Raw genomic sequence first — 25165 nt, 5'->3', positions numbered from 1 at the left:
AGACCAATGTCCCCTCCCTCCCCAAATGGATTTCTCACTGATTTTCTAGGAGTCTGCCTTCCACCTTTGATCTAATGCAGACTGCAGCCCAGCTCTCCGCTGGAAAGTACCTTCCATGGCATCCAGTGATGGCTGGAATTGTAGTGTGGGCAGATGGAGGAGGCTATGATCTGGGCACCCAACTGCAGCTTCAGGACACTGGAGTCAGAATAAGTGCCTCCCCGATCGGTACTGACGTTCAGTGTCCTTGTACCCAACAGTGAGCAAAGCAGACGAATGGATGCAGAGAATGAATTGTGCTACATTACGCACTAGGGGCCTGTTGAATTGCAGGACAGCACTGTCTGCCCTGGCTGCTGCAAATCCAAAACCGTAACTCTGCACTTGGTCACTCTGAGGGGAGACTCCTTTGGGACACCATGGTGCCCTTGTGCCATTGGACTTGGGACTCAGTTGCTGCTTTCAAACAGGCACATGGAAGGGAAACCATCCTTTTCCATTCTCAGGCCTAACCTGGGCTCACATCTAGCATAAAGTTCAGTTTAACACTTTGCTATTCAAACTGGTCCTCAGACCCAGGAGTTCATTAGAAATGCAGAGTCTCAGGCCTTACCCACAACCCACTGAACCAGAGCCTGTATTTTAGCAGGATACCCTGGCGATCTGTATGCACATGAAAGTTTGAGAAGCACTAGTGCATTTCCTGTGTATTGAGTTCTGGCTATAAGCAGATGTATGGAAAATTCCTACCTTTAGATAGAGGTTTTGTGTATAATGATGATGATGAGCTATTATTTGCTTTCCTGCTCTTTGAGGATCATATGGTTTTAGACCATATGCACATGGCACTTTGGATGCCACACCTCACCTTTCTGAGCTTCAGTTTTCTCATGTAAAACGTATGATAGGCAATCTGCTCTGTCCACATGTGTCATGGGAGAAACGTCTGCCTATGCCCCTCAGAAACAGGCTTTAAAAAGAAAAGAAAAAACAGTTTTACAATATCAATCATGCTTAAAGGTGTTGAGGAAATGTACCAGAGGATGTGATGAGTTGATAAGAGGGGGAGGAAATCAGGAAAGGTGGAAGGTGAGCGAGGCTGATGTGAGGTCCAGGAGGGCTTACAGCTAAACCTTCATTCTGTTTGGATGGACGTCCTCTTTGATGGTCAATGCCACTTCTAGGCTGATCATTAAATATTTTTAATATCACCCTAGAGGTGGTAGATTAACATAGTTCTGGAACTTTTGGATCTGGGCCCGGGTTATCAAATTCCACATAGCACACATGAGCATCTAAATGTCACATTGCTAATTAGATGTATTTCACTGTAGGTCATTCAGACAAAGGGGGTTACCCTATAGGACACAGGTGATACAACACATCAGCGAGATTATATCTTTCCAAAGGCTGGGATAAATACTCCCACAAGAACGTGACCTTGGCTGCTGCCCCATCCCACGTTGCTGGCTGAGCTGTCCAACTCCAACAGACCCATAGAGCAAGAAGGGCTACATTTCTGTCTCTACCCTGGGCATTTCACCAAAGCAATGTATTCACCAAAACATGTGTTAGCTGGAGGAAGTTGGGAGGCTGACCATGACTCCAGTCCAGAGATGAGATTTGGGGGAATGCAACAGAATACATCTTCATCAACCATGTGGCTTCTAGAACTACGGGGAGAGGAATACAATTGAAGGAAAAGAAAACAATGTTTACTGAAAGCCTACTGATCTAGAACCCTCGCTTATTAGACTGTTAAATCCTTACCATAGCTCTTTGAGGATATTCTGGGGTAAAACCCACTTTACAGTTGAAGTTCTTGAGGTTCAGAGAGATTAGGGATTTGTCCAAACCCATACAGCTAGGAAATGGCAGATGTGGGATTTGGATCCTGTTACTTCTAATGGTGGCACCCTGACACCTTGTGTTGGGTCACAGCCAAGAATGGGATCAAGTTCCTGCAGAATCATGCACATAAGGATGGCCTTTGCCTAAGATTCCTCCTTAGTTGTTGACTTGGCTGCCCGCTATGGCACCAGGATCCTCCCTGTCTGCTGAGAATAGGGATGAAATGGGGGCCAATCTCATTTAATCATCACAACACCACCAGGAAGTGGGTCTTGTTATTATTCCTAATTTAGAGATAAGGAAAGTGAGCTTAATGAGCTAATGTGCCCAAGGCCAGACAACTGGTTAGTGGCAAGTTAGAACTCGGACTCTAGAGCCTGGCATCTTAGACATCAGGCCACTATATCTCCAAATTGCTGGATAATGTGAACCACCTGGGAATACAGTGGAAATTCACTTTCCCAGGCCCCTTATCTGGGGAAAAAAAAAAAAAAAGATTGGTGGGTCTTGGCATAGCCCTAGATGATTCTTATGATCAGGTAAGTAGGAAAGGCTTCACTAGGCCCCTGGCCATGGCAGTTGAGTAAAAAGAGTGCTGTATTCTAGGTCAGAAGCCCTCAGTCTTTGTCTGAGCTCTGCCCTCACTTTAATATACAGAAGAGACAACGGAAGTCAGAAGGGGGGAATGGCCAAGAGTGGTGGAAGTGGTAGAACAGGAATGAAGACTTTCTGATTCCAGGACCTAAGGTACACTGGACATATTGGGTTTGACTCCTGTGGATGATGTTAGGAAACCTTGGAAAAATGGACACACAGAAAGGAGATTCTTCACAGTCAGCCCAGGAGTCAGGACCCCAGGGAAAATTGCCCCCTGACTCCTGTGATCCAGCCTCCAACTTCTGTCACTCAATCCACTTCAAAGATCTCACCATTGATCCCCCAGAGAAGGTAGCATGCAGCTGTGTCTCTAGGTGGTTAGTTGAAGATTTTGCCAAGAGCTGGAATATTACTACATAGAGAGGCTGGGAATGTCCTTGAAAATCAAAAGCTAATGCTACTTTCAACTGATAATTTCTCCACTACCTGCCTCCTTTGCTTTCTTTTTTACAATAAGATCGTGGTATACTACAAAACACTCATGCCTAAGAGTTTAGAAAAACAGCTTCCCTGCCTGGCTCTGCTGTTAATCATGGAACCTTGGCCTTGGTGTTACCATCTGTACAGTGTGGGAGTTGGATGCTATTTCCCTAAGCCTTCCAAGTGAGTACAGAGAAGACCAATAGACTGGGGGTTGGAGGCCTGACATTTATTTACTAGTTATATGGGATTTTAGGTAATTCACTTAAAAACTGTGAGCCTTGGGCATCTCATCTACAAATGGAGGGAGTTGTACAAACTGTTCTCCAAGGTTCTCCCATCTATAAAGTCTATCGTTCCTTGGGATTGAATGAAGGAAATTGACTAGAAGAGAACAGAAGTCTAATTACAGTTCTCAGAGGTGGTGACATGAAGTAGGAGTATCCCGGGAGCCTGGAAGGCACTACTGCTAAATGGGCTTTGTTGTTAGACCCATGTGCTGTCAGTTTTTAGCTGTATGACTGTCAGGCTAGTTAGCCTAACATCTCTGTGCCTCAGCGTGGTAAACAGTATTGATGTCCCACATATTTCTGGGTCTCTGCTTCTCTGCACGTAATAGGATTTCACGTCTCAGCTCAACCCTTGGAGGGGCACCATGACCATGAGATTTGATCTGACCAATGCGATGTGAGCAGAATGTCACCTCTAGGAGGAAGTAATGAGAGTCAGGTTCCTTCCCCACTATGAGAGCGTTCACGGAAGCACATGAAGACGATGCTCTGTCAGCCCAGATTCCCAAACACCAGGGTGTGCAGAACCACTGTGATTCTGTCCGGAGCACGTGGTATGAGCCACACACAAACTTTCCTGTGAAGCCACTGTGGTTTTGAAGTTGTGTGTCATCAAGACAAAGCTTAATGCAGTCTGGTTGACCTGTTCATTTCCTTTTTTGCAAAACCAAGTTGTTAAGAGCTACTTTGCAACAGGTCTTGGGAAGACTAAGTGAGAAAGCAAAGTATGTAGTATAGGACCCGGCACATAAAAACGTACACACATGATTAAAGTGTAGAAAACAGGGAATGATACAGAAGCAGCGTGTACAATTAACCACGTCCCAAGAAAGCAGCAGGACAACCATAGCTTTGGAGCAACTTAATGAGATGTGACTCAGGACCTTCAGCGGGGGAACAAGTGGGTGCCACCAGTGAAAGCCAGCTTTCCTCAAATCTTTAACGAGAATCCTTCTGTCTCACCAGGCGTGGGTTGGTGGTGCCTCATCCTGAATCCCACATCTTACCCAAGACCGTCCTCTTATGCTGTACAACACGCACATCTGATAAGCAAACCAGACTGGCAAGCGCCTTTCTAGTAAATTTTTCATGAGCACCTTACATTCTTTGTAGGTCATTTGTGAAGGCCTACGAGTAAATGTCTGTGGCTGGTAGATCAGTCTCCTTTTTGATGAGGCTTTTACAAAATCCACCACTGTATTCGCTCAGCCCTCATTCCCAAGCAACTTCTCAGTGCAATTTCTGAGAGTCCAGGCTCAATAATTATTCTTGACTGATGTTTATCTGAATCTCTGCAATCTATAAGCGAAGTTGACCTTTCTTTCTTATAAAAATGAGGTAGGATGGATAAGGATGGAAGAGGGAGGGAAGTAAAATACAAAGGAACAAACAAAACAGCAAATACCACCAAGCTCTGATGAGTTTACCTCACTCCAACAGTCTGTGCCAATCCCTCCTTGATCAAGAGTTAAGGGAAGGGAATTCTGACGGTGATCCTGCATGGGTCATTAAGACCAACACAGTTCACAGGAAGGGATTAGAAACAGCAAAGCCTGACATCATTTACTGAGTTTGGGGGCAATTCAGAAGTGAGATCTTTGACTTTTCACATTTGCACAGAACTTGGCATTTTACCAAAGGCTTTTATGTGCATTCATAATCCATCTGAACACAATTCCTAATCCAGCGCTCTCTCCGGGCACCACCCAGTCTCTTAAAACAACCCTTACTCCCTCCTGGGAATAAATTATATTGTGACTTCAGTGTAAACTCTGTGTCCTTCTTTCTCTATCACTTTAGGTCCCTCCTTCAAGCCTTTCACCTTTCTTTTTTTTTTTTTTTTTTTTCTCAGTACATATATACATATATGTATATATACATGTATCTATTCTTTTTCAAATTCTTTTCCCATTTATGTTACCACAGAATATTGGGCAGAGTTCCCTGTGCTATACAGTAGGTCCTTGTTGATTATCTATTTTATATATAGTAGTGTGTATATGTCAATCCCAAACTCCCAATTTATCCCTCTCCCCCTGCCTTTCCCCTTTGTTAACTATAAATTTGTTTTCTAAGTCTGTGAGTCTGTTTCTGTTTTGTAAATAAGTTCATTTTACATATATACAATGGACTATTACTCAGCCATTAAAAAGAATGAAATAATGCCATTTGCAGCACCATGGATGGATGGAGATTATCATACTAAGTGAAGTAAGTCAGACAGAGAAAGACAAATATCATGTGGTATTGCTTATATATGGAATCTAAAAAAATGATACAAATGAACTTATTTACAGAACAAGACTTTCATCTTTCACTCCTTCCCGACTCCCCTACCTTTCACCATCTACCTTCTTATCTCTTTAACCCTTGTCACTACTCTGTATCTCTTTAACCCTTTCTGTGCCTGGCAATCCCTCCTTCTGTACTCTCACTCTCAATATCTCCTCCATCCTTGTCTCTCCGCATGTCTCAGCTTTGTCCCTCTGACTGCTTCTCCTTATCACTCTCACCCTGCCGCTATCTTTCTCTGTGTCTCTTAGTGTGCTCCATACTTCATCTTCCCACATAGTGGATAAGTCCTGGACTTGTCAGGGTCCTAAACGCCTCCACATGTTCCTCTCCCAGAGACAGGCTGCAGCCTACGTGCGGCAACCCGAGGAGGTAGCCAGGAATGGGGTCAAGTTCCTGCAGAATCATGTACATGCAAGTGGGCTTTGCCTAAGATGCCCCCTTCGTTATGAATTTGGCATCCCCAAGACACCTGAGTCCTCACTCTCTGCTGACAGCAGGGATGAAGCAGGTGGTTCGTCTTAGCACACACTAATATGGGGGTATGGAGAAGTTACATACGTCCCTTGTAACAGAACCAGAAACCAGGAGAACACTGTTTGGGAGTCACAAACTCAAACTTTCAGTCTCAGAGGGGCCCCAAATCATGGTGAGCACTGCGCAAGTAATATCCTTTCCTGGGCCTCAGTTTCTCCAGCTATACGATAAGAGGTTAGGTCTGAATTTTGTTAATTTTTAAGAGTTTGTCCAGCTCAGAGATTTGAAACGTGAGGCTTTTTGAAAGCAGAAATCCAGGTTGCTCTTTCAGAGATTCAAGAGAGGACATGAGAGGCAGACCTGTCTTCTATCAGCAGTTGCTAGGCGTGGGGATCCAGGTAGGGGCAGGGGGGAGTACAAAGCAGAGTTGTGACTGTCGCAGAGCAGATTCTTTAGCTGGGAGAGAGTTTGAAATTCCAGGCCAGGCAGTTGTCAGGAAATGCGGCATATGGGGCTGGTGGGGTGCCTGCTGGCTACTCTGGAGGACTGGACCGGAGATTACTTGGAGGAGGAGAGCAAGGAAGGAGGAGGAGGCGAGAAATGACAACAGCCTTTGATGCTGAAAACCTTACAGGCCTGCCTTCTGAAACTTGAAGGACAAAGGAGCCGCAGCCTCCCCTTTATCTGGGGCTCAGGAAAGGAGACTTGAAAGAGATAAATTTAGATTCATCAGAAGCCACTCGCCTTCCCACAGAGGGAAGTCAATTGCCTTAGCATGTAGCTCCAAGAGGTGACATGGTCTGGGGACAGAAATAATTGCAAAGAAAGTTTAACTGAAGCCAAGGATGAGCGAGTTGAAGTGAAATGGGCTACTCGAATATAATGGTAGTCTGGGGAGTTTCCTAAATCTGGAGGCTGTTGTCAAAAGAGAACAGTGTGGTCTCTTCACTATACTGCTTTTCCTGAGCAAATCAGGGAAGATCGGCCCTAGCTATTCAGAGACAACCCAAGATGGAAGGGCTGGGAACAATAAACAGAGTGTTTGAGGCAGAAGGATGACTCCTAATGGGGCTAAAATTCTGTCTGAGCCTGGAGAGCCCCAGGTCAGCCTTTGAGGAGCCAAGCTCTCCTTACCAACCAGTCTATTGGTAGGGGGAAGGCAAGCATGCTGGACAACCAGGAGATCTGAGTTTATAGGCTAGCTCCGCAATGACTTGCCTTGTGACCTTAGCCAAGTCCCTTCCCCACATGCAGATGAGATCCTGGGATTCCATGAAGTCCCTTCAGGATCTAGCATCTTACTACCCAATTTGTATCCTTCTTTTGGACCAAGCTAATCTTCACACCTGAGAATGGGAACTAGTGCATTTGATCATTTATCACATGCCGGTCACTCTGATAGTTGCTATGAGAAATCAAACTACATAAAACAAGCAATGTTGCCATATTACAGTTACTGGTATCTGATTAAACACCCCTTTTTAAAGATGAGGCAGTAGGACTATGCTTGTCATGGATGGGGCCAGGATTTGGAGCTGGGTCTATCTGGAGATTTTTTTCCTGTCCCTCCCACTCCCCTCGCTTATCAATATATCTGGGCTTCTGCATGCTCCTTGCTGGACAGGAAAATGCCTTTATAGCTCTTATCTCTCACCAAGAGGCACGTTCTTTGCCATCACTTCAAACTCCAGTTCATAAGCCTCATCCTTTATGAAGCACTTTGTTATTCCTTCTAATTCCTTTCAAAAGTCTTCGTATGGGAACTCTGAACTCTGAAAACCACTGGCATCATTTGGAACATTTCTTTGCAAATTAAGTGTTCACATATTTGTTTTCTAATTGAGTGTGTGTCTTCTTGCAAACTTGTAAATTCCTTTCTTGAAGGCCAGGGACAATTAATGTTTTCCTTCGGATTCCATGCAGCATTATTCTATCCATCATGGTACTCAACACAGGGTTTCATAGACTATTAAAACTATAGAAAATCAGGACTGTAGAATATCAGAATGAAAAGTAGCTCATCCAGATTGCCTTTAAATTTCTCTGAGAGTTTTTTAACGAAGTAGCATTGGCCTTGGCTTGAGTATCTGGGAGTTGGAGGACTCGACTCTGCCATTAAATTGCTATGTGGCTGCCAGTACTTCTGTCACCCTTGATTCCTCCCTCAACCTTACCCTTTGCCTGCAACTGTTCTCTGGCGCTTGTCCATTATACCTTTCAAATATCTCCCCAAATCCCCTTTCTCAATTGTGTTCCCATCATCCTGGTTGAAGCCACTAACATTCTCAAGTAGCTTCCACAACAGACACCTAATTGACCCCATTCCACTGTTTTCCTTTCCACCCTCATTGCAATCTACTTCCGCACAGCTACCATGAAGTCAAAAAATACAATGCAATCATGACATATTCCCCTCTTTTAACCATTTAAGAGTTCTCCTCTTTGCTATTAGAATAAAGACTTTGCCTGCAAGACCCCCATAATCTGTCACTGTTTACCCCTCTGGCTTCACATCCCATATTTACTCAGCTTCAACCACACCACATTCTTCCTCTTCTGAAACCAACCAAGTTCTTTTCCTTCTTAGAATATCTGTCTCTGCTTGAAATCTTTTACAATGCTAGCTCCAACTCATCTTCCAGGGATTAGTTAAATAACACTTCCTCTGCAAGGTAGACTGTGAGCCTTATTGTTTTCTAATCCAATAGATGTACTCCCCCTCCGCCACGCACACACTCTACTCCGACTAAATTAGATCCCACTGTTAACTGATTACCTGGAACACCGCATCCTTACTTCAAAATTCCTGCCACAAATTAAGTACTTAAGATTACACACACACACACACACACACACACACACACACACACACTATATCTAAGCACCACAGGGTCTGAAGCATGGTACCTGGGACATAGCAGGTGCTCAAAGAGCATGTGATAACTACATAGATGAAGAGTTTTATGGAATTCACATTTTCATTCTAGTTCTATAAAATGGGAAGTGATAAGGTATGTTGGATTAGAAGATAAGAGCAGGGCTTTGGAGTCAGCCAGATATACACCTGAATCCTTACTCTCCCTCTCACTAGATGGTGACTTTGAGAAAGTCAGTTTACCTCTCTGGTGTTGACTTTTCAACTATAAAATGGAGGCCATGGTATCTCAAAGGGTTTTAATTGTGAAGCTAAAATGGTACTACCCTGGCTCTTTTACTTCCTATAAGGGGGACTTGGGAAAGTCACTTAACACTGCCACTTCTCATCTGTATAAAGGGGATGACAACAGCCTCTGCTTCACGGGGCCATTGTGAGGATGACATAAAATTAAGGAATGGAAAGTGCTTCGAATGCCCACAGCATGTGCTAAATTAATGTTAGTGGTTATTATTATTTTTAAAATACTTAGCAAAGAGCTTGACATATACAGTATTTCCTGATAAATAGTAGCCACTCCTACTACAATCACAATTATTATTATTATTTTTACAATTATTATTAATTAGATGACAGGATGAGGACGAGGATGATTATAACGGTGATGTTTCTTTCCAGTTCTGACTTTTGTTGACATGACCTCAAATGGTAGGGAGAACCCTTCTTTGTGATAATATCCTATTACATTTTTATGCAAAACTGTCTAAAAGTATAGTTTTTTTTTTTAAGATAATCATTTCTTATACACGGAACAGTCCTTCTCATGCTACCATCTTATGGCTTTCAGATTTTGAGGCATGAATAAATCCCACCTAAGGCCTTTCTTCTCCGGATAGAACAGCCCCAGTTTCTTCAACTCTCCCAAGAAGACGTTCACAAGTACACTGCATGTCTAATCTTCATAAAATTTGGCCAACCCAGTCCCTGTTCTGTTTATTCTTATGTGAGAGTAGTCTCAATCTTTTAATTTCACATGTACCTCTGTATTTATTAACAGGGAAAGAGGTCTTTGACATACTGATGAGCAAAAAAAGCAATTTCTAAACAGCTTTACTGAAAGTTGGCATGTTTGTGTGTTTGTGTGTGGGGTGTGTGTGTATGTGTGTGTGTACATTGACATACAGATAGAGAGGGAAAGAGAGAGAGAGAGGTGTTTTAAGAATGTTCAAGAAAATGTTAATTCTGGCTATTTCTGGGTGATGGGCATTTTTATTTTCTCGTTCATTAAATGTCTTTATTTTTGAACTGCCTGAATAGCCTACATAAGATGCTTATTTTTAATAGATGGAAAGATTAATCACATTAGAAATTCCATTAACTGTACTTACAGGATGATTTAAGATTGAATTGCAAATATGTGGATAGAGTTAGAAAATGGGAGGGTGGGATAAATAAAGGCTAGGTCAGTGGAAAAGGAACTTCAGGGAATGGACTTTGCTGACTGCTGATACTTCATGCATAGGCATTAGTGATTTGGGGGAGATGCTGACCAGTGTAATAGACCTCTATCCCATGGTGCCCATGGCTTCCTCCCCCTGCCCAGATTTCGGGTCAGTGACTTGACGAGTGAAGTGCAGGTGTCTGTCCCATACCTAAAGGTCATCTGGAAGACTTGGCCTTGGTTCACATGCTGGGTCCGGTTGTTGTAACCATGTAGCATCTCTCCAAAGAGGGTGTTGTTGAACTTGGAATCAGGTTTGAGGCACTTGGGGCCCTCGCAGACATCTGAGAGCATTAGGCAGGATTTTCCATCAGGAGCCAGCTTGAACTCCTCCACACAACTGCATGATAAAACAGGGCCAAGAGTTAGCTCGCATGCTGAATGCCCCCATTGGGGGTGACCTAAAACCAAGGCCTCCTTTGCCGGCAAAACAGGTCAGAATTTAGCAATGGATACAGCTATTCTGGCTGGAATCTATCTAGGGCACAGGTGTCTAGAGAGAAGCACATTAATCCTGCAAATTGGTAAATTCAAGGAAAGTCATTTGTGACATTTTGGAGGAGTCGAGGGGGACGTCAGAGAGCACATCCATACACAAAGCAAATTTAAAAACTGTTTTCCACGAACACACAAACTTTAAAAAGCATGACAGACCAATTCACAGGGAATTATCAACTAGCTTCTCAAACCAGAACGTATTCCCAGTGTATCTGCTGTCCAAGGTTGAAGACTGTAGCAAAAACAAGGTTTTTATTGCCCTTGTAGCTCAGAGGTGATCCTTCCAAGACCATGGACAGCGCATGGGGGTGGGGCAGGGGGGCAGCAGCCACAGCTTCTGTTCAATTAGCAATGTTAGCAGCCTCTGTTGGTCTCTAAATACCTAATCCTGACAGCAGAAGGGCCCTTGACACGCCTTTGAAACTGGGATGGGCTCCACTATGGCCCAAACAGGCATCTGAATGGGGTGTGGAAAAAATATTTGCAATTTGGGATGTTTACAGTGGGAAAGAAATCTCTTAGAGAGGCATGGGGGGAAAAGAGAAAGCAGAGGTCCTAGCCTATGAAAAATCAATTCAGAAACTGAAATTCTGTGACTGTCTCTGTTCATGGTCCTTTGCTAGGCACTGAGGGTAGGGTGCACATAATAAATAAGACACACAAGAGAATAGGCTGTACAATTGAAGATAGCTGTAAAATGTCATCTTCGTTCCTTGTGATATATGTGAACCAGGCAAGTCATTTTACCTCTTTGGTTTCCAGTTTCCTCATCTGTAAAAGGGGGTAGACACTACTAACCTACATTAATCCACTAGGCTGCTATGAGGTTCCATGATACACCGACAGCATAAACAGTTAGAAATTGCAGTGTACTTAACAAAATAAATATAGAGAGGGTGTAATGGTGGCGATGGTGGTATTTACTTATTGAGCATATGCTACTGGCTAGGCACTTTGTATGTTTACTTTCTCACCACGAAAAAGGTAGTATCATCATTCCTGCTTTACAGAGAGCAACATGAGGGGCCAAGAAATAAAGCATGCCACACCATGAGTAAGTGGCAAAGCTGGCACTCAAAATCAGGTCTGTTTAGCAACAAAGGTAACTTTTCCCTCACTTGTCTTTTCCAAATCCAGTTGTTCTTATTTGCATGATATGACCCTGGTTACACTATGCTAATTGGAGTCAGTAGAAAGTAGTCAGTCTCCTATCGGCCTTTCTTCCATGAGATGAAGTGAAGATCTATTGAATCTGACTGCAAAAAGGCTCACGTGGGAGAAGGGAGAGGCTCTGTGACATGGTTTGGGAAGAAATTGTACCCAGGATGCAGGAACCACTAGCTGATGCTAGAGACATAGAACCCAACTGAAGGCAGGAAGTAGGCAGGCAGAGCTGAAAACATGACCCAAGATCACTCCTATTGAAAACTCAGGAACACCTTACGTCTGAAGCAAGCTGTCACTCTGTCCTTGTTTTCCTCTAACTCTCAGCGTATTGCACAGATGCACCGACTGTCTTTCCAATGTTTACATGCTCCTGCCCAAAGTACAGTGGAAGGTTCTTGGAAGGAGGGCTATCCTGGTACCTTGGTCAAGTCTATCCTGTCTTCTTTTTGCATCTATGAAATACATGCAACTCTCCCTTCATAAAGTTGCAGTACAGATAAAGTGAGTTATATAAATGTGCAGAGTATATGGTAAGTTCTCAATAAAGTATAGTTCCATCCATTTATTCCAAAAGGTTCCTAGCAAATACGAGAAATGATACACTGGGTAGAGCTCACCCTCTTCTCTCTCCCTCCCCCCACCCGCCTCTCTCACACATACACACACACACACACACACACACACACGTGCACCTATGAATGAATACATTGTTGTTGTAAAGGATTAGATATTATCAAAGTCTACAGAGTAAAACACAGAAGTTCTTCATTTCCCACTCCATTCCACAAATATCCTTACTTCCTGTTCCAGTGGTCATCATTGTTAATAATTATGTATTCTTGTAGGGTTTTTTCAATGCATTTAGAGATCTACTATATACATATTACACTTTTTATAATATAAAATATATTATTTTAATTTTTTATATCATATATATTCTAAAATTATAATTTTTCATAATAAACTCATAAACAGAATTACCCTATACATTGTTGTGAGATATGCATTTGTACCTAATATAATTTCTTGGAGATCTTTTCAAATCAGTATACATATAGATCGATCTTTTTAATGACTGTTTGGCATTGCACAGTATGAATGTACCATAATGATTTTACCTAATCTTTATTGATGGGCATTTTGGTTGTTTATAGCTGTTTGTTATTACAAATGGTGCCACAGTGAAGAATTTTGTACATATATCACTATGCATGTGTGTGTTTCTATAAAACAGATCCTTTTTTTTTTTTTTTACCATCTTAAGTGGAGCATAATTGCTTTACAATGGTGTGTTAGTTTCTGCTGTATAACAAAGTGAATCAGCTATACATGTACATATATCCCCATATCTCCTCCCTCTTGCGTCTCCTTCCCACCCTCCCTATCCCACCCCTCTAGGTGGACACAAAGCACTGAGCTGATTTCCCTGTGCTATGCGGCTGCTTCCCACTAGCTATTTTACATTTGGTAGTGTGTTTATGTCCATGCCACTCTCTCACTTCGACCCAGCTTACCCTTCCCCTTCCCTGTGTCCTCAAGTCCATTCTCTATGTCTGCGTCTTTATTCCTGTCCTGCCCCTAGGTTCTTCAGAACCTTTTTTTTTTTTAGATTCTATATATATGTGTTAGCATACGGTATTTGTTTTTCTCTTTCTGACTTACTTCACTCTGTATGACAGACTCTAGGTCCATCTACCTCACTACAAATAACTCAATTTCGTTCCTTTTTATGGCTGAGTAATATTCCATTGTATATATGTGCCACATCTTCTTTATCCATTCATCTGTCGATGGACACTTAGGTTGCTTCCATGTCCTGGCTATTGTAAATAGAGCTGCAATGAACATTGTGGTACATGACTCTTTTTGAATTATGGTTTTCTCAGGGTATATGCCCAGTAGTGGGATTGCTGGGTCATATAGTAGTTCTATTTTTAGTTTTCTAAGGAACCTCCATACTGTTCTCCATAGTGGCTGTATCAATTTACATTCGCACCAACAGTGCAAGAGGGTTCCCTTTTCTCCACACCCTCTCCAGCATTTATTGTTTGTAGATTTTTGGATGATGGCCATTCTGACCGGTGTGAGGTGATACCTAATTATAGTTTTGATCTGCATTTCTCTAATGGTTAGTGATGTTGAGCATCCTTTCATGTGTTTGTTGGCAATCTGGATATCTTCTTTGGAGAATGTCTATTTAGGTCTTCTGCCCATCTTGGATTGGGTTGTTTGTTTTTTAATATTGAGCTGCATGAGCTGCTTGTAAATTTTGGAGATTAATCCTTTGTCAGCTGCTTCGTTTGCAAATATTTTCTCCCATTCTGAGGGTTGTCTTTTCGTCTTGTTTATGGTTTCCTTTGCTGTGCAAAAGCTTCTAAGTTTCATTAGGTCCCATTTGTTTATTTTTGTTTTTATTTCCATTTCTCTAGGAGGTGGGTCAAAAAGGATCTTGCTGTGATTTATGTCATGGAGTGTTCTGCCTATGCTTTCCTCTAAGAGTTTGATAGTGTCTGGCCTTACATTTAGGTCTTTAATCCATTTTGAGTTTATTTTTTATAAAACAGATTCTTAAAAGAGGGATTGCTGGATCAATGTTTTATGAATTTTTAAATTTTGATAGATCTACTAAATGGCTATCTGTAGAGGCACTGCCAGTTTACAATCCTATCACTGATGAATGAGAGAACTCATTTCTCCATACCTGTCATGTTCATTATTGCCAATCTGGGATGGCAAAAATTAATCATTTTTGTTCGGATTTGCATTTCCCTGATTACTGGTGAGGTTCACCATCTTTTCATGCCGTGGTCATTTGTACTTCTCATTCTGTATTTCTCATTATCCATTCATGTTTTGTGAGACTTGTCTTTTTGCTTATTGGTTTGTATATGTTTTGTATATTTTCTCAGTAGTTATCTTTCACCTTCTAAATTTTCTTCCAGTCTGTACTTGCATTTTAATATTGCTTTTGATGTCTTGTAACCTCTTTATCCTGGTCCTTTATTGCTTTTGAATTTTGTATGATGCTTAGGAAGCCACAAAGATGCCAAAAATAACCAATCTTTCTTTATATTCTTCTCGTATTTATACAGTTTTTTCATCTTTGGTTATTTAATCTGTGTGGCGTTTATTTCTGTGCATGGTGGGAGTGGTTATTTTAACTTAATTATTTTTAAAATGGGTAGATGATTATCTGAAGGAGCCATCCTTTCCCTAAGTAGTTTGAAATGCCTTTTTGGAATGTATTAAATCATTATGTGTACCACATATACATAGTTGGAAATTTTATTTAATTATCTGTATATTCCTGCAATAATTCTGCACTATTTTCATTAATAGAGTTTTATGGCATGTTTTGAATGTAGCAAGGTAAGTCTTCTCCCTGTCAAGAACACTGATTTCCTATTTCAAAATTTCCTCACTGTTCTTACTCATTTTTCCCTTCAGATAAAGTTTAGAGTTGGTTTGTCAAATTTCATGTAAAACTTTAGTGGAATTTTGGCTTGTCTAAATTGAATTTGTAGGCTAAATGGGGGGAAGTTGTTAATTTTTTTTCCTTTAAGACATATGCATTGAGAGTCAACTCTGTGCTGAGCACTGTTGACAACTGTGGCAGAGATGATGTCTTATGTTCACCACACTGGATCCTCTTTGTGGACACCCTGTAGACTACACATCTAAGCTGCCCTTGCAGTTGGGTTTAAGGGACCATGTGAAGGGATTCTGAGAGATGGAATCTGTGTTGCTGTGATATAAGTCATTGCAGATCCAGCCCTTACAAACATGTTGCATGACTCTCAAGCCCTCTCTTCCCTTGCTATGGTAAGCTTGGAGATCATGTGTTCCAGATCCATACTGCAGGATGGAAGAATGCTGCCTCAATTACAACGGACCTTGTGTGAACCAGAAATCAACTTCTGTGTGCAATCTCCTGGTTTGGGAGGCTTCATTTGTTACAGCAACATAGCCTATCTTATCCTGGCTGATTGATACAGCATCTTTACAGTTGGGAGTCTTCTAATTCAGAAACATAGTTTGCATCTCCATTTAGCAAGTGTTCTTTTAAAACCTTCACTGAAGTTTTAGACTTTCGGTCATAAAAATCTTGCACATATCTGGTGGGGGTTTATTCATAGGTATTTATGCAATGCACTATGGTAGAGGTTACAAGCAGGTGTTTTGGATCCAGACCACAATAGTCCAAATCCAGATTCCACCATTTTTTGCTGTGTGACCCTGGACAAAATGCTTAACCTCTCTGTACTTCCTTTGCTTATCTATGAAGAAGTTCCCACCGCACAGAGCCACTGTGAGGATTAAATGAGTTGTGTCTGAAATACAGCGTGCACAAGGATACAGTAGAGTGATAGCTTCTATTATTACAGTATTTTCCACTTGAGGAATATGATCAGTTTTCACGTTTGTTTTCCCTTATATTTTCTAGTTAGTTATTGCTGATATTGAGGAAAGTTATTCTTGATTTTTGAAAGTTGATCTTTCATCCTACCACATAAGGAGCCCATCAGTTCTAATACATCAACCAGATTTTTCTGGATGAATGAGTATATATTTGCCCATTTTGGGTATTCAGATTATGCTAGGATTATGGAATAAATTAGAAAACTGTCCTTTATTTTCTTTCTCTGGATAGGTTTACATAAGATAGAGGTTATCCATTCCTTGATGATTTGGTAAGACCAGCATATAAAATCACCTGGGCTTGATGTCTTCTTTTCAATTGTAGACATTTAGCTCTCTTATCATTTTATTTTATTTGGCTATTTAGATTTTCTACAGCATCATGACTCAAACTTGGTAATTTATATTTTCTAAGGAAATAATGCATTTTATCAAGACTTTTAAATTTATTGGCATACATTTGCACACAGTATTCTCATTAAATTTGTTTTATCTTCTGTGCTTCTATGGTTATGCCCCTAGCTCATTACCAATGTGTTTGCGTTCTCTCTCTCTCTCCTTCGAAGAAGCTTTTGCATTTTACTGGCAAGGCTCCTTTTTTTTTCTATGTCATGTATTTCAGCTTTTACTTGTATTAATTCCTTCCTGCTGCTTTCTTTGAGTTTGTTTTATAACTCTTTTTCTGGCTTCTGGAGTTGAATGCTTCATTTGTTTATTTTCGGTCTTTCTTTCTTCTTAGTAAATGCCACGGAGCTTCTGACTACTGCTTTGCCTCTATTCCATGAGTTTCACAGGCAGCTTTCCAGCTCCTGCTCGTTGCTAAAGAGGTGATCATTTAAATTTGATTTTTTTATTTACCCAAGTGTTATTTAGAAGGTTTTGATTTTTGTAATTCCCAAATATATAGATTCATATGCTAGATAGATTGCTGTTAGTATCTAATATTATCACATTCTAGTCTGAGAATGTAGCTTGTATAATTTCTACTTTGGTGAATTTATTGAGATTCCAGGCCCCCTTACCTAAAGGAGACACAAAATGTCAAGTTCAGATTCTGGATCTAATTAAAGCTGTGGTCAAATAGAGGCTGTACCACTTCCCAGCTGTGTGACCCTGATCAAGTCTGTTAACTACCCTAGGCCTCAGTGTCATTATCTATTAAATGGGGATAATAATAATCCTTATCATAGGGCTGTTGTGAGAATTAGAGATAACTTACATAAAGGATAAAATAGTATCTATGATGTAGTGGCCAATTAATGCATCAGCTACTGTGATGATGATGATTAATGTTACTGTGATTATGCTAGTATTACCTATGATTGCTGCTTAACCTATTAGCCAATTTACACTTCCCAGAGAACGTACATCTACTTCCAGTGGTTCTCAGATCTTAGTTGCTGGTCTCTTTCTAGATCCAGATGTCTTAAAGCCAACAGAGTTATTACCCTTTTCTGATTTTTTTTTTTTTTTTTTGCTTCAAACTACGTAATTGGGAAATTATCTGTGCCATTCATTGGAAATACACTGTACATATAAACATACATTATACATATATTTTAAATATATAACTTTATATATTTATACATGTGTAATTATTATATATAAGTTGAATATACACATTATATATGCACATATATACATGCGTATGCATACATGTGTATATATATGTGTGCGTGTGCATACATGTGCATATATATGTATGTACATACACACATGTATACACAAAGCTCAGTTCTGCATTCAAGATTCCACAGTCTAGTGAAATTTTTTTTTCTATGTATTTTTCTCCTTATTGCAATCTGTAGTGGATAGAATAATGGTTCCCCCAAAACATCCATCTCCTAATCCCCAGAACCCATGAAATGTTACCTTACATGGAAAAAGGAACTTTGCGGATGTGATTAAGTTAAGAATTTTGAGATGGGACAATTATTCTGGATTACCTGGGTGGACTCAATGTAATCAAAAGGGTCCTTATAGGAGCATATGAGGTAGAGAAGAGTGTCAGGATCAGAGAAGGAGATACAACTTGGAAGCAGAGGAAAGAGACAGACAAACAGACACAGAGACTATGTCTCTGGCCCTGAAGTTCTGCCGATGCCTAGATTTTAGAACTTCTGCCCTCCAGAACCATAAAATAATAAATCTGTATTGTTTGAAGGTACTAAGTTTGTGGTAATGCATTGCGGAAGCACCAGGAAACTAATATACAACCTTCACAGGGAGTTGTTGCTCCCCTTTTCAGATGAGAAAACTGAAGTTTAGGGAAGTGAAGTGACTTGCCCATGGAGATACACCTTGGCAAGAGTGGTGCTAGGAATTAAACCTGGAGCTCCTATTTCAAGAAGTGTGTATATGAATGTGTGTGTGTGTGTGTGTATGACTTTAGCCATATTACAACTGTAGGTGCATGGTGATTTTCTTTTGCCTGGGGGTGAGAAAAGACTGTTAGCTCAGCAGGAGAGGAAGGAAGGGAGATAAAAGGCCGGGTTCGCTTAGTAAGACCCTTAGAGATGTAGGGTGAGAGAGAGAGAGAGAGAGAGAGAGAGAGAGAGAGAGAAAGAACTCATAAATGCAAATGATCCTTTGAGTTTTAAAACGTGAGCAACTCTTTCCCCCAAGCCACCTCAGGGCACAGGATGATTTATGCAAAGGTCTATTTAGTTGTTGGTTTCTATTTTTTTTTTTTAATCTTATTTTTGTACCATGCGACATAATTATACAGCTCCTTTAGAACATTCTGTCGTCTGGGAGATTTTCTTACAGAAATTCTAAAGAGTGTAGGCTCACAGGAAACCAGCCAAGATCTGCATGAAACTATATTTATACACATGCCAAAATGAAAAACATAAAATAAAATAAGTACAGAGATACAAACTGGGCATTTTAGCTGAAGGCAGTGAATGTGTTACCCTGAACCCACCCATCACATTACAGAGAATACTAGAATTGGATGGGGCTTCAGAGCCTGTACCACAAAAGCTTATACATGTTTAGCCAAGAGCATATTTTATTTAATCCTTACAGCTATGTCATGAGACGGGTACTTTCATTCTGACATTGCCACCAAGGACCCTGAGGCTTGGCATTTTAAATCCCTTGACCAAGATCACACGAGCACTTTGGAAAAGCCAGGACCTGGACTTGGATCTTTTTCCTCCAAATCTAGGGCTCATTCCACTTTAGCACAAATGACTGCTTCCAATCTTGCTTGTTTTTCAAAAAAAGGAAACTGGGGCCTAAGAGAAATGGCATTTATACAACTTCTCAAGGCAGGGTATTTATTTATTTATTCACGTATTTACCTGCGCATTCATTCATTCATTCCTCAATGGCTATGGAATCAATCAAATTATGTAATGAAATGCATAGACAAGAAATTTTTTTTTTTAATGGGGAAGGGAATCAAATCCCAGAAGAAAAAAAAAAAAAAAAAAAGAATAGAGCAAAGTTAAGGGTAAGAAGAGCTCGAGAAACTGCATACCACATAGACTTGGACTAATGTTAGGGATGAATCTTAGCATCCTACCACCAAGGCAGGAGAGAAGCAGGCGTTTTCTCAGCTTTGCTGATCCTGACACCTGTAAGAAATCCCACTCTGGGGTCATCAGGACCAGGACCCTCTGTGACCTAGCAGTTAAGGCCTTCAGCCACATGGACCCCACTTGTGTTTCTCATGAAGCTTCTCAGGACTGTCCCAACATTGACCAACGTGAAGATTAGTAAAACTCTTGTCAGAGTGGCCTCCATCTGCAGGTTTCACTCAAGGGAAAAATGTAGAGTTTCTAGAAAAGCCATTTTGAAGGTAACATACTCAAGAGTATTCTTCAGAAAAGAAGGAAGGAGAGGACAAGGAAGGGAAGGGAATGCCATGGAGAACCTTGGGCTAAATTATATAAAATATTTTATCTACTCTAAGACCCTCAACACCTATAAGAAACACTAGCCTTTCACCTAACACTAAGAAAGAAAAAACAATTTTTAATTAAACTCTATCAAACCATCGATAGTAAAATACATCCTAATTTCAAAAATGTTAAAGTGTGGAAAATCTGGGCACTTTAGAACCAACAAAATATGCTATGTTTTACCACTGCAGGACTTAGAGCTTTTATTATCCTCAGGTGCCCTGTGAACCTTCAAGAGACATTTCTAGAGTGCAGACTTTTCCATGTGGGCTTGACCACTGCAACTTCCCTTTTTTTGTCTTTGAGCATCTCATGGAACTAATGTTTTACAGGACCCACATATGAAAACACCTATCTGAATGAATGGCTGGACTTTGTGTGCTTCCATCAGTTGTCTGTGAATACGTCTCACACCTGAGCTCTTGCAAATGTTTCAAACAGCTGAGAGTGCAAGGTTGTACTTTTGTGAAAAGAAGCTGGCAAGTGCACGTTCTATGTCCACTCTGAGAGGTAAAGCCCCATCTTTCCATCAGCAGTCGGAGAGGGCAGAGCTCAGGCCTAGCCTAAAATTTGAAACTACAACAAAACAAGTGCGTGAGTGAATATCCCCCATACCTCTACAACTAGTTACTGACAGTGAAAATTAAAATCTCTGTCTGCATTCTCTAGGTCAGTGTTTTCCATTATGAGAGCCAACTTCCACTTTGGCAATGAAAATAAGAGGCTTCCAGTTAACAATGGCTATTAAACACATGTATTTATCTCCTCTCCCTCCTAAAATCACATAAAAATGACATGAAACAGATAGCCTAGCAAGGACTATTGAGGCTGGATGTGCTCTTTGAGTCCATATTTTTACGTACATTTTCAGTGCACTTTAAAGTAAATTATATTTAAGTATATTCAATATATTCAGATTAGAATAGAGTAGCCTGGGACATCTCCTATCCCAATTTCACCTCCTCACTGGCTGTGAGACCCTTCTGGGCCTCAGTTTTCTCCTCTAAATGATGTGAGAAATACTGAAACTTCAAAACTGTTGATGGCATTGTTCACTACTTCTTATATAGGTATATATAGGAAATATCTCTCTTAGCAAATTATGTCAGGAAAAGGAGTATATCCTCTGGAAAACAAAACAAAGCAAAGCAAAAACCCCCAAAACTGCAAACTTCCTTTTCTCAAGCAAGGACAATTCTATAATCCACCATGTTTTTTTCTGCTTACTTTGGTTGCCAAGACAAACAGTGCTAAATTTATCTCACATTGAGTAATTCTCCCATTTCAGGCTCCTGAAACCATTTTCTCCCTTTCCCTTTCTCTCCTTACAAATGGCTCTGATCTGTCTTGTCCTATCTTTATATTATCTATTTTTTATAAGTTGGATTCATGTGGATAATATTAACTTCTCTTGGAAGAATGCACGGTATATGCTGTAAACACACGCACAAATGAAACAAACTTGGTTGCTAGGTAACTTGTGTAGGTCTTGGAGAGAAGAAATGCTTCCTCACCCATAAGATTCATCCTAAATGTTTCATCTTAGTATCCAATGACCTTCTCAACCTCTCTCAAATCCACCTGCTTCTCTTATCATACTGTTACCTGTAGTCTATCAACATCAATCAGGACCAAGTGAGGCTCAAACAGCTGTCCCCAGAGTCCGCTTTGTCCCTGGTGGGCAAGGACTTGTACTCAATGCTTCTTTGCATTCTTATCACCCCACAAAAGACCAGGCACAGAGTTGGTGCAGCAAATCTTAGGTGGATGAATTCTTTAATTCGACAGTCATGGCTTTGAAAAAGTCCTTGGGCAAGCAGTGACAACGGGGACACACAGGTGATTAAGACCTAGTCCCTGCTCATGAGGAGTTTACAGTGTGACAGGGACCAGACAGGAAAGCAGGTAAGTCAACACAGCAATGGGGCTGCGACAGTGAGAAGCATGGGGTGGGGGGCTGTGTGACTCCAGAGAAAGGATGCTTGACTCAGTTTTGAGGAACTTGACCTGACTAGGGCTGACAACCAGAACAGCCAGCCAGCGGTCCAGTCTGCAAGAGGTGTCAAGATTTCACTGGGATAAATTAGAATTGGAGACAAAATGTCAATGGCCCTTCCCTGGTAAGAGGGCCCTATGGGTAGAAAAGAAAAAACAAAAAAAACAAACTAATATAAGACAAGAAAAACAGTCTTTCCTATAAATGTTAAGATTTGATAAATATTAAGCCAACATTTAAATGGTATCCATTTGAAAGGGCAAGGCATTATATACCCAGCTCCACGGTAACTGCACATCTCACTTTTGGACTTCTCTTGGGACTCTGAGAAGACTGGCTGAAGAAGGTTAAGCTCTATACCAAGACTTGAAGATGAAACAGAGCATTCAAGCTAAAGGGCCACGGACAAATGGGGGGTAGTGGGGGGGAGAGAGGAGGAGAAGCAGAGGGAACAGTGTTGAACACTCCAGAAGCTGAAGCCAAGATGCCTAATTCAGGAATAGGGACGTAGCTGGAAATACAGCTGAAAAGGTCAGACTGCGAACAACTTCCTTAGCCCTGTCAATTGAGGAACTTAATTTCACAATTATTAATTGAGCACCTACTACGTGCCAGGCACTGTTCTAATGTGCTGGAGATAGATAGAGCAGTAAACAGGACATACAATTCAGTCATTGGAGGATTAAATGAGATGGCTTTATACCTATCAGACTAATTACAGCTACCATGTAGTGAGTGCTTACATGTGCTGGCCTCTACGCACATGTGATTTCAATTAATCCTCCCAATGCTGCTGCAATCACATCTGATTCTACGTAAAACAAGAGTCTCAGAGACGTTTAGTGATTTGCTCAAAACCACACGGCCGGGAGTGGCCAGAGGCCAGGAGTGATATCAGATCTGTTTTGACTAATACTGGAGCCCCGTGGACTGGGTTTGAATCTCGACGCCCCTATTTATTAGCTGTGTGACCTTGAGTAAGTCACTGAGCGCCTCTGTGCCTGGTTTTCTTGACAGTAAATCGAGATCATAATACTAGTACCTCCCTTGTAGAGTTGGTATGAGAATTCAACGGGCTAATGTCATCAAAGTACTTAGCACAGTCATGGTATGTAGGAAGTGCTTAATAAGTGTTAGCTGCTATTATTAACCTGCCTGCAAATAGGTTTATTAAACCCGTGCTACCCAGGAAACTCTCAGAAAAGGCACAGAGCTCTGAGCATGTCGACAAGGTCCCCTTGAGCGAGGGTTTGTTTTCCTTGTTTAATTCAGTAGCCTGCTACTTCTCTAGACCAACTTTCACACAAGTACCTGCTAATGGCTTTCGTTGTTTTGTTTACAGTGCTTCTAACGAGTGTGGCTAACTTCTCATTTGCATCCTCAATACACGATTTTCAAAGCATGTTGACATTGCAGTTGGTTTTAGGAGACCTGAGTTTTATTCTCGTTTTTGTCCTGTTGATCAGCATTTGGATGACCTTCAACAGCTCACAGCACCCTCTCCCAATTCAGTCTAACTTACAACTCTAAGAGACCTTTCTGGGTAGGGAAGGTTAGTTTGTCCTTGTCTCACAGACCCGGAAACTAAGAGGTTGAGCACCTCAGGTCACTGAGCAAGTGGAGGGCTGTTGTCATGACTATCATTCACTTTAGCTATTTTATTTAACAAATACACACCAGTGCTGACTCTGTGCAGGGCACTGTTCCAAAGGACTTTAGAAATATTAATGTAAACTGTGATGTAATTAACGTAATGCATTTAATCCTCATAGCAACTCTATAGAGAGATGCTATTATCATCTTTTCTACAGATGAGAAAACTGAGGCATAGAGATGTCAAGTACCTTGTTTAAGGTCACACAGCGAGAGGTGGTAAGCTACATTACCAGCCGTGTGACCCTGGGCACATTACTTAACCTGAACAGAGTAATAAATGTACTTTGCAATCTTCACAAACATCAGTATGTTAATGTAGATATTATTAAAATTTTAGAGATGAAGAAACTGAAGGTCAGGGGTCCTGAGAGTTGCCTGATGTTTAAGAGAAAGTTAGAGGTAGAGTTAGGATTAGAACCCAAGTCTACTGATTCCCCTTGACTGCTGCAGTGTGCTAGGGATGAAAGGTGGTGACAGTTTCTAAGTCAAAATCCATTACTGCCGTTGCCCCTGCTGCTACTGTAATTCGCAACAGAAGGACACTTCTCCCCCCAAGTGCAATAACAATGATAAGAACACAGCTGATTTACTATTCAAGTCTCAGATTTAAGCCCACGCATAATTTACTCAACACTGCCCTGCAGTCATTTAAGCTGAGGAGAGACCCTATAAATTCAGGTCTGCATACAATACTTTGTTTCTTATTTATCTTACTGATACATATCTAGGGCCTCCGGCAAGTTGCCTTAACAACTGATCAAGGGCGCCTGCAGCACCCAGTGTAAATGGGGCTGGAGACCCTGAAATAAGCCCCAGAAGGAAAACCAGACCCCATGGACTAGATCCATGCAGGTAAAATTAATTTTCTGTTAAACTGAGATTAAACCCATACACATTCCCCCACCTCCTCTTTCGTAACACGTAGGACTGAAAAGTTTGTTTATGCTTTACTCTGCTTTTCTATCTTAGTAAAGCACTGAGCACCCTTCAATGACTAACCATCTTGCACAAGCAAAGAATTATTTTTCTGAGTCACAGAATGTCAAAAAATGAGCAACTTTTCTAATATGAAGACATCATCAGAAAGAGAATGAAGAGAAGAAAAAAGGCTGCCATTTTCTCGAGTGACTGCTGAGGACCAAATGCTATGCTAGA

At 41.0% G+C, this 25165-nt stretch overlaps 1 protein-coding gene across 5 annotated transcripts in view; it reads right to left on the bottom strand.

The window, feature by feature from the left end:
* Positions 1–25165, bottom strand: part of ASTN2 (astrotactin 2) — a 909948-nt gene that overhangs the window by 303804 nt on the left and 580979 nt on the right. For all 5 annotated transcript variants that reach the window (XM_061200030.1, XM_061200026.1, XM_061200028.1 and 2 more), the window contains exon 13: positions 10515–10703. In XM_061200030.1, the coding sequence (XP_061056013.1) occupies positions 10515–10703 (189 nt within the window). The remainder of the gene's footprint in view (positions 1–10514; positions 10704–25165) is intronic.

The sequence above is a fragment of the Eubalaena glacialis genome, chromosome 9 (genome assembly GCF_028564815.1).
Source record: "Eubalaena glacialis isolate mEubGla1 chromosome 9, mEubGla1.1.hap2.+ XY, whole genome shotgun sequence".
Taxonomy (NCBI): domain Eukaryota; kingdom Metazoa; phylum Chordata; class Mammalia; order Artiodactyla; family Balaenidae; genus Eubalaena; species Eubalaena glacialis.
The sequence above is the reverse complement of the archived record's forward strand: the minus strand, read 5'-3'. Positions and strand labels throughout refer to the sequence as shown.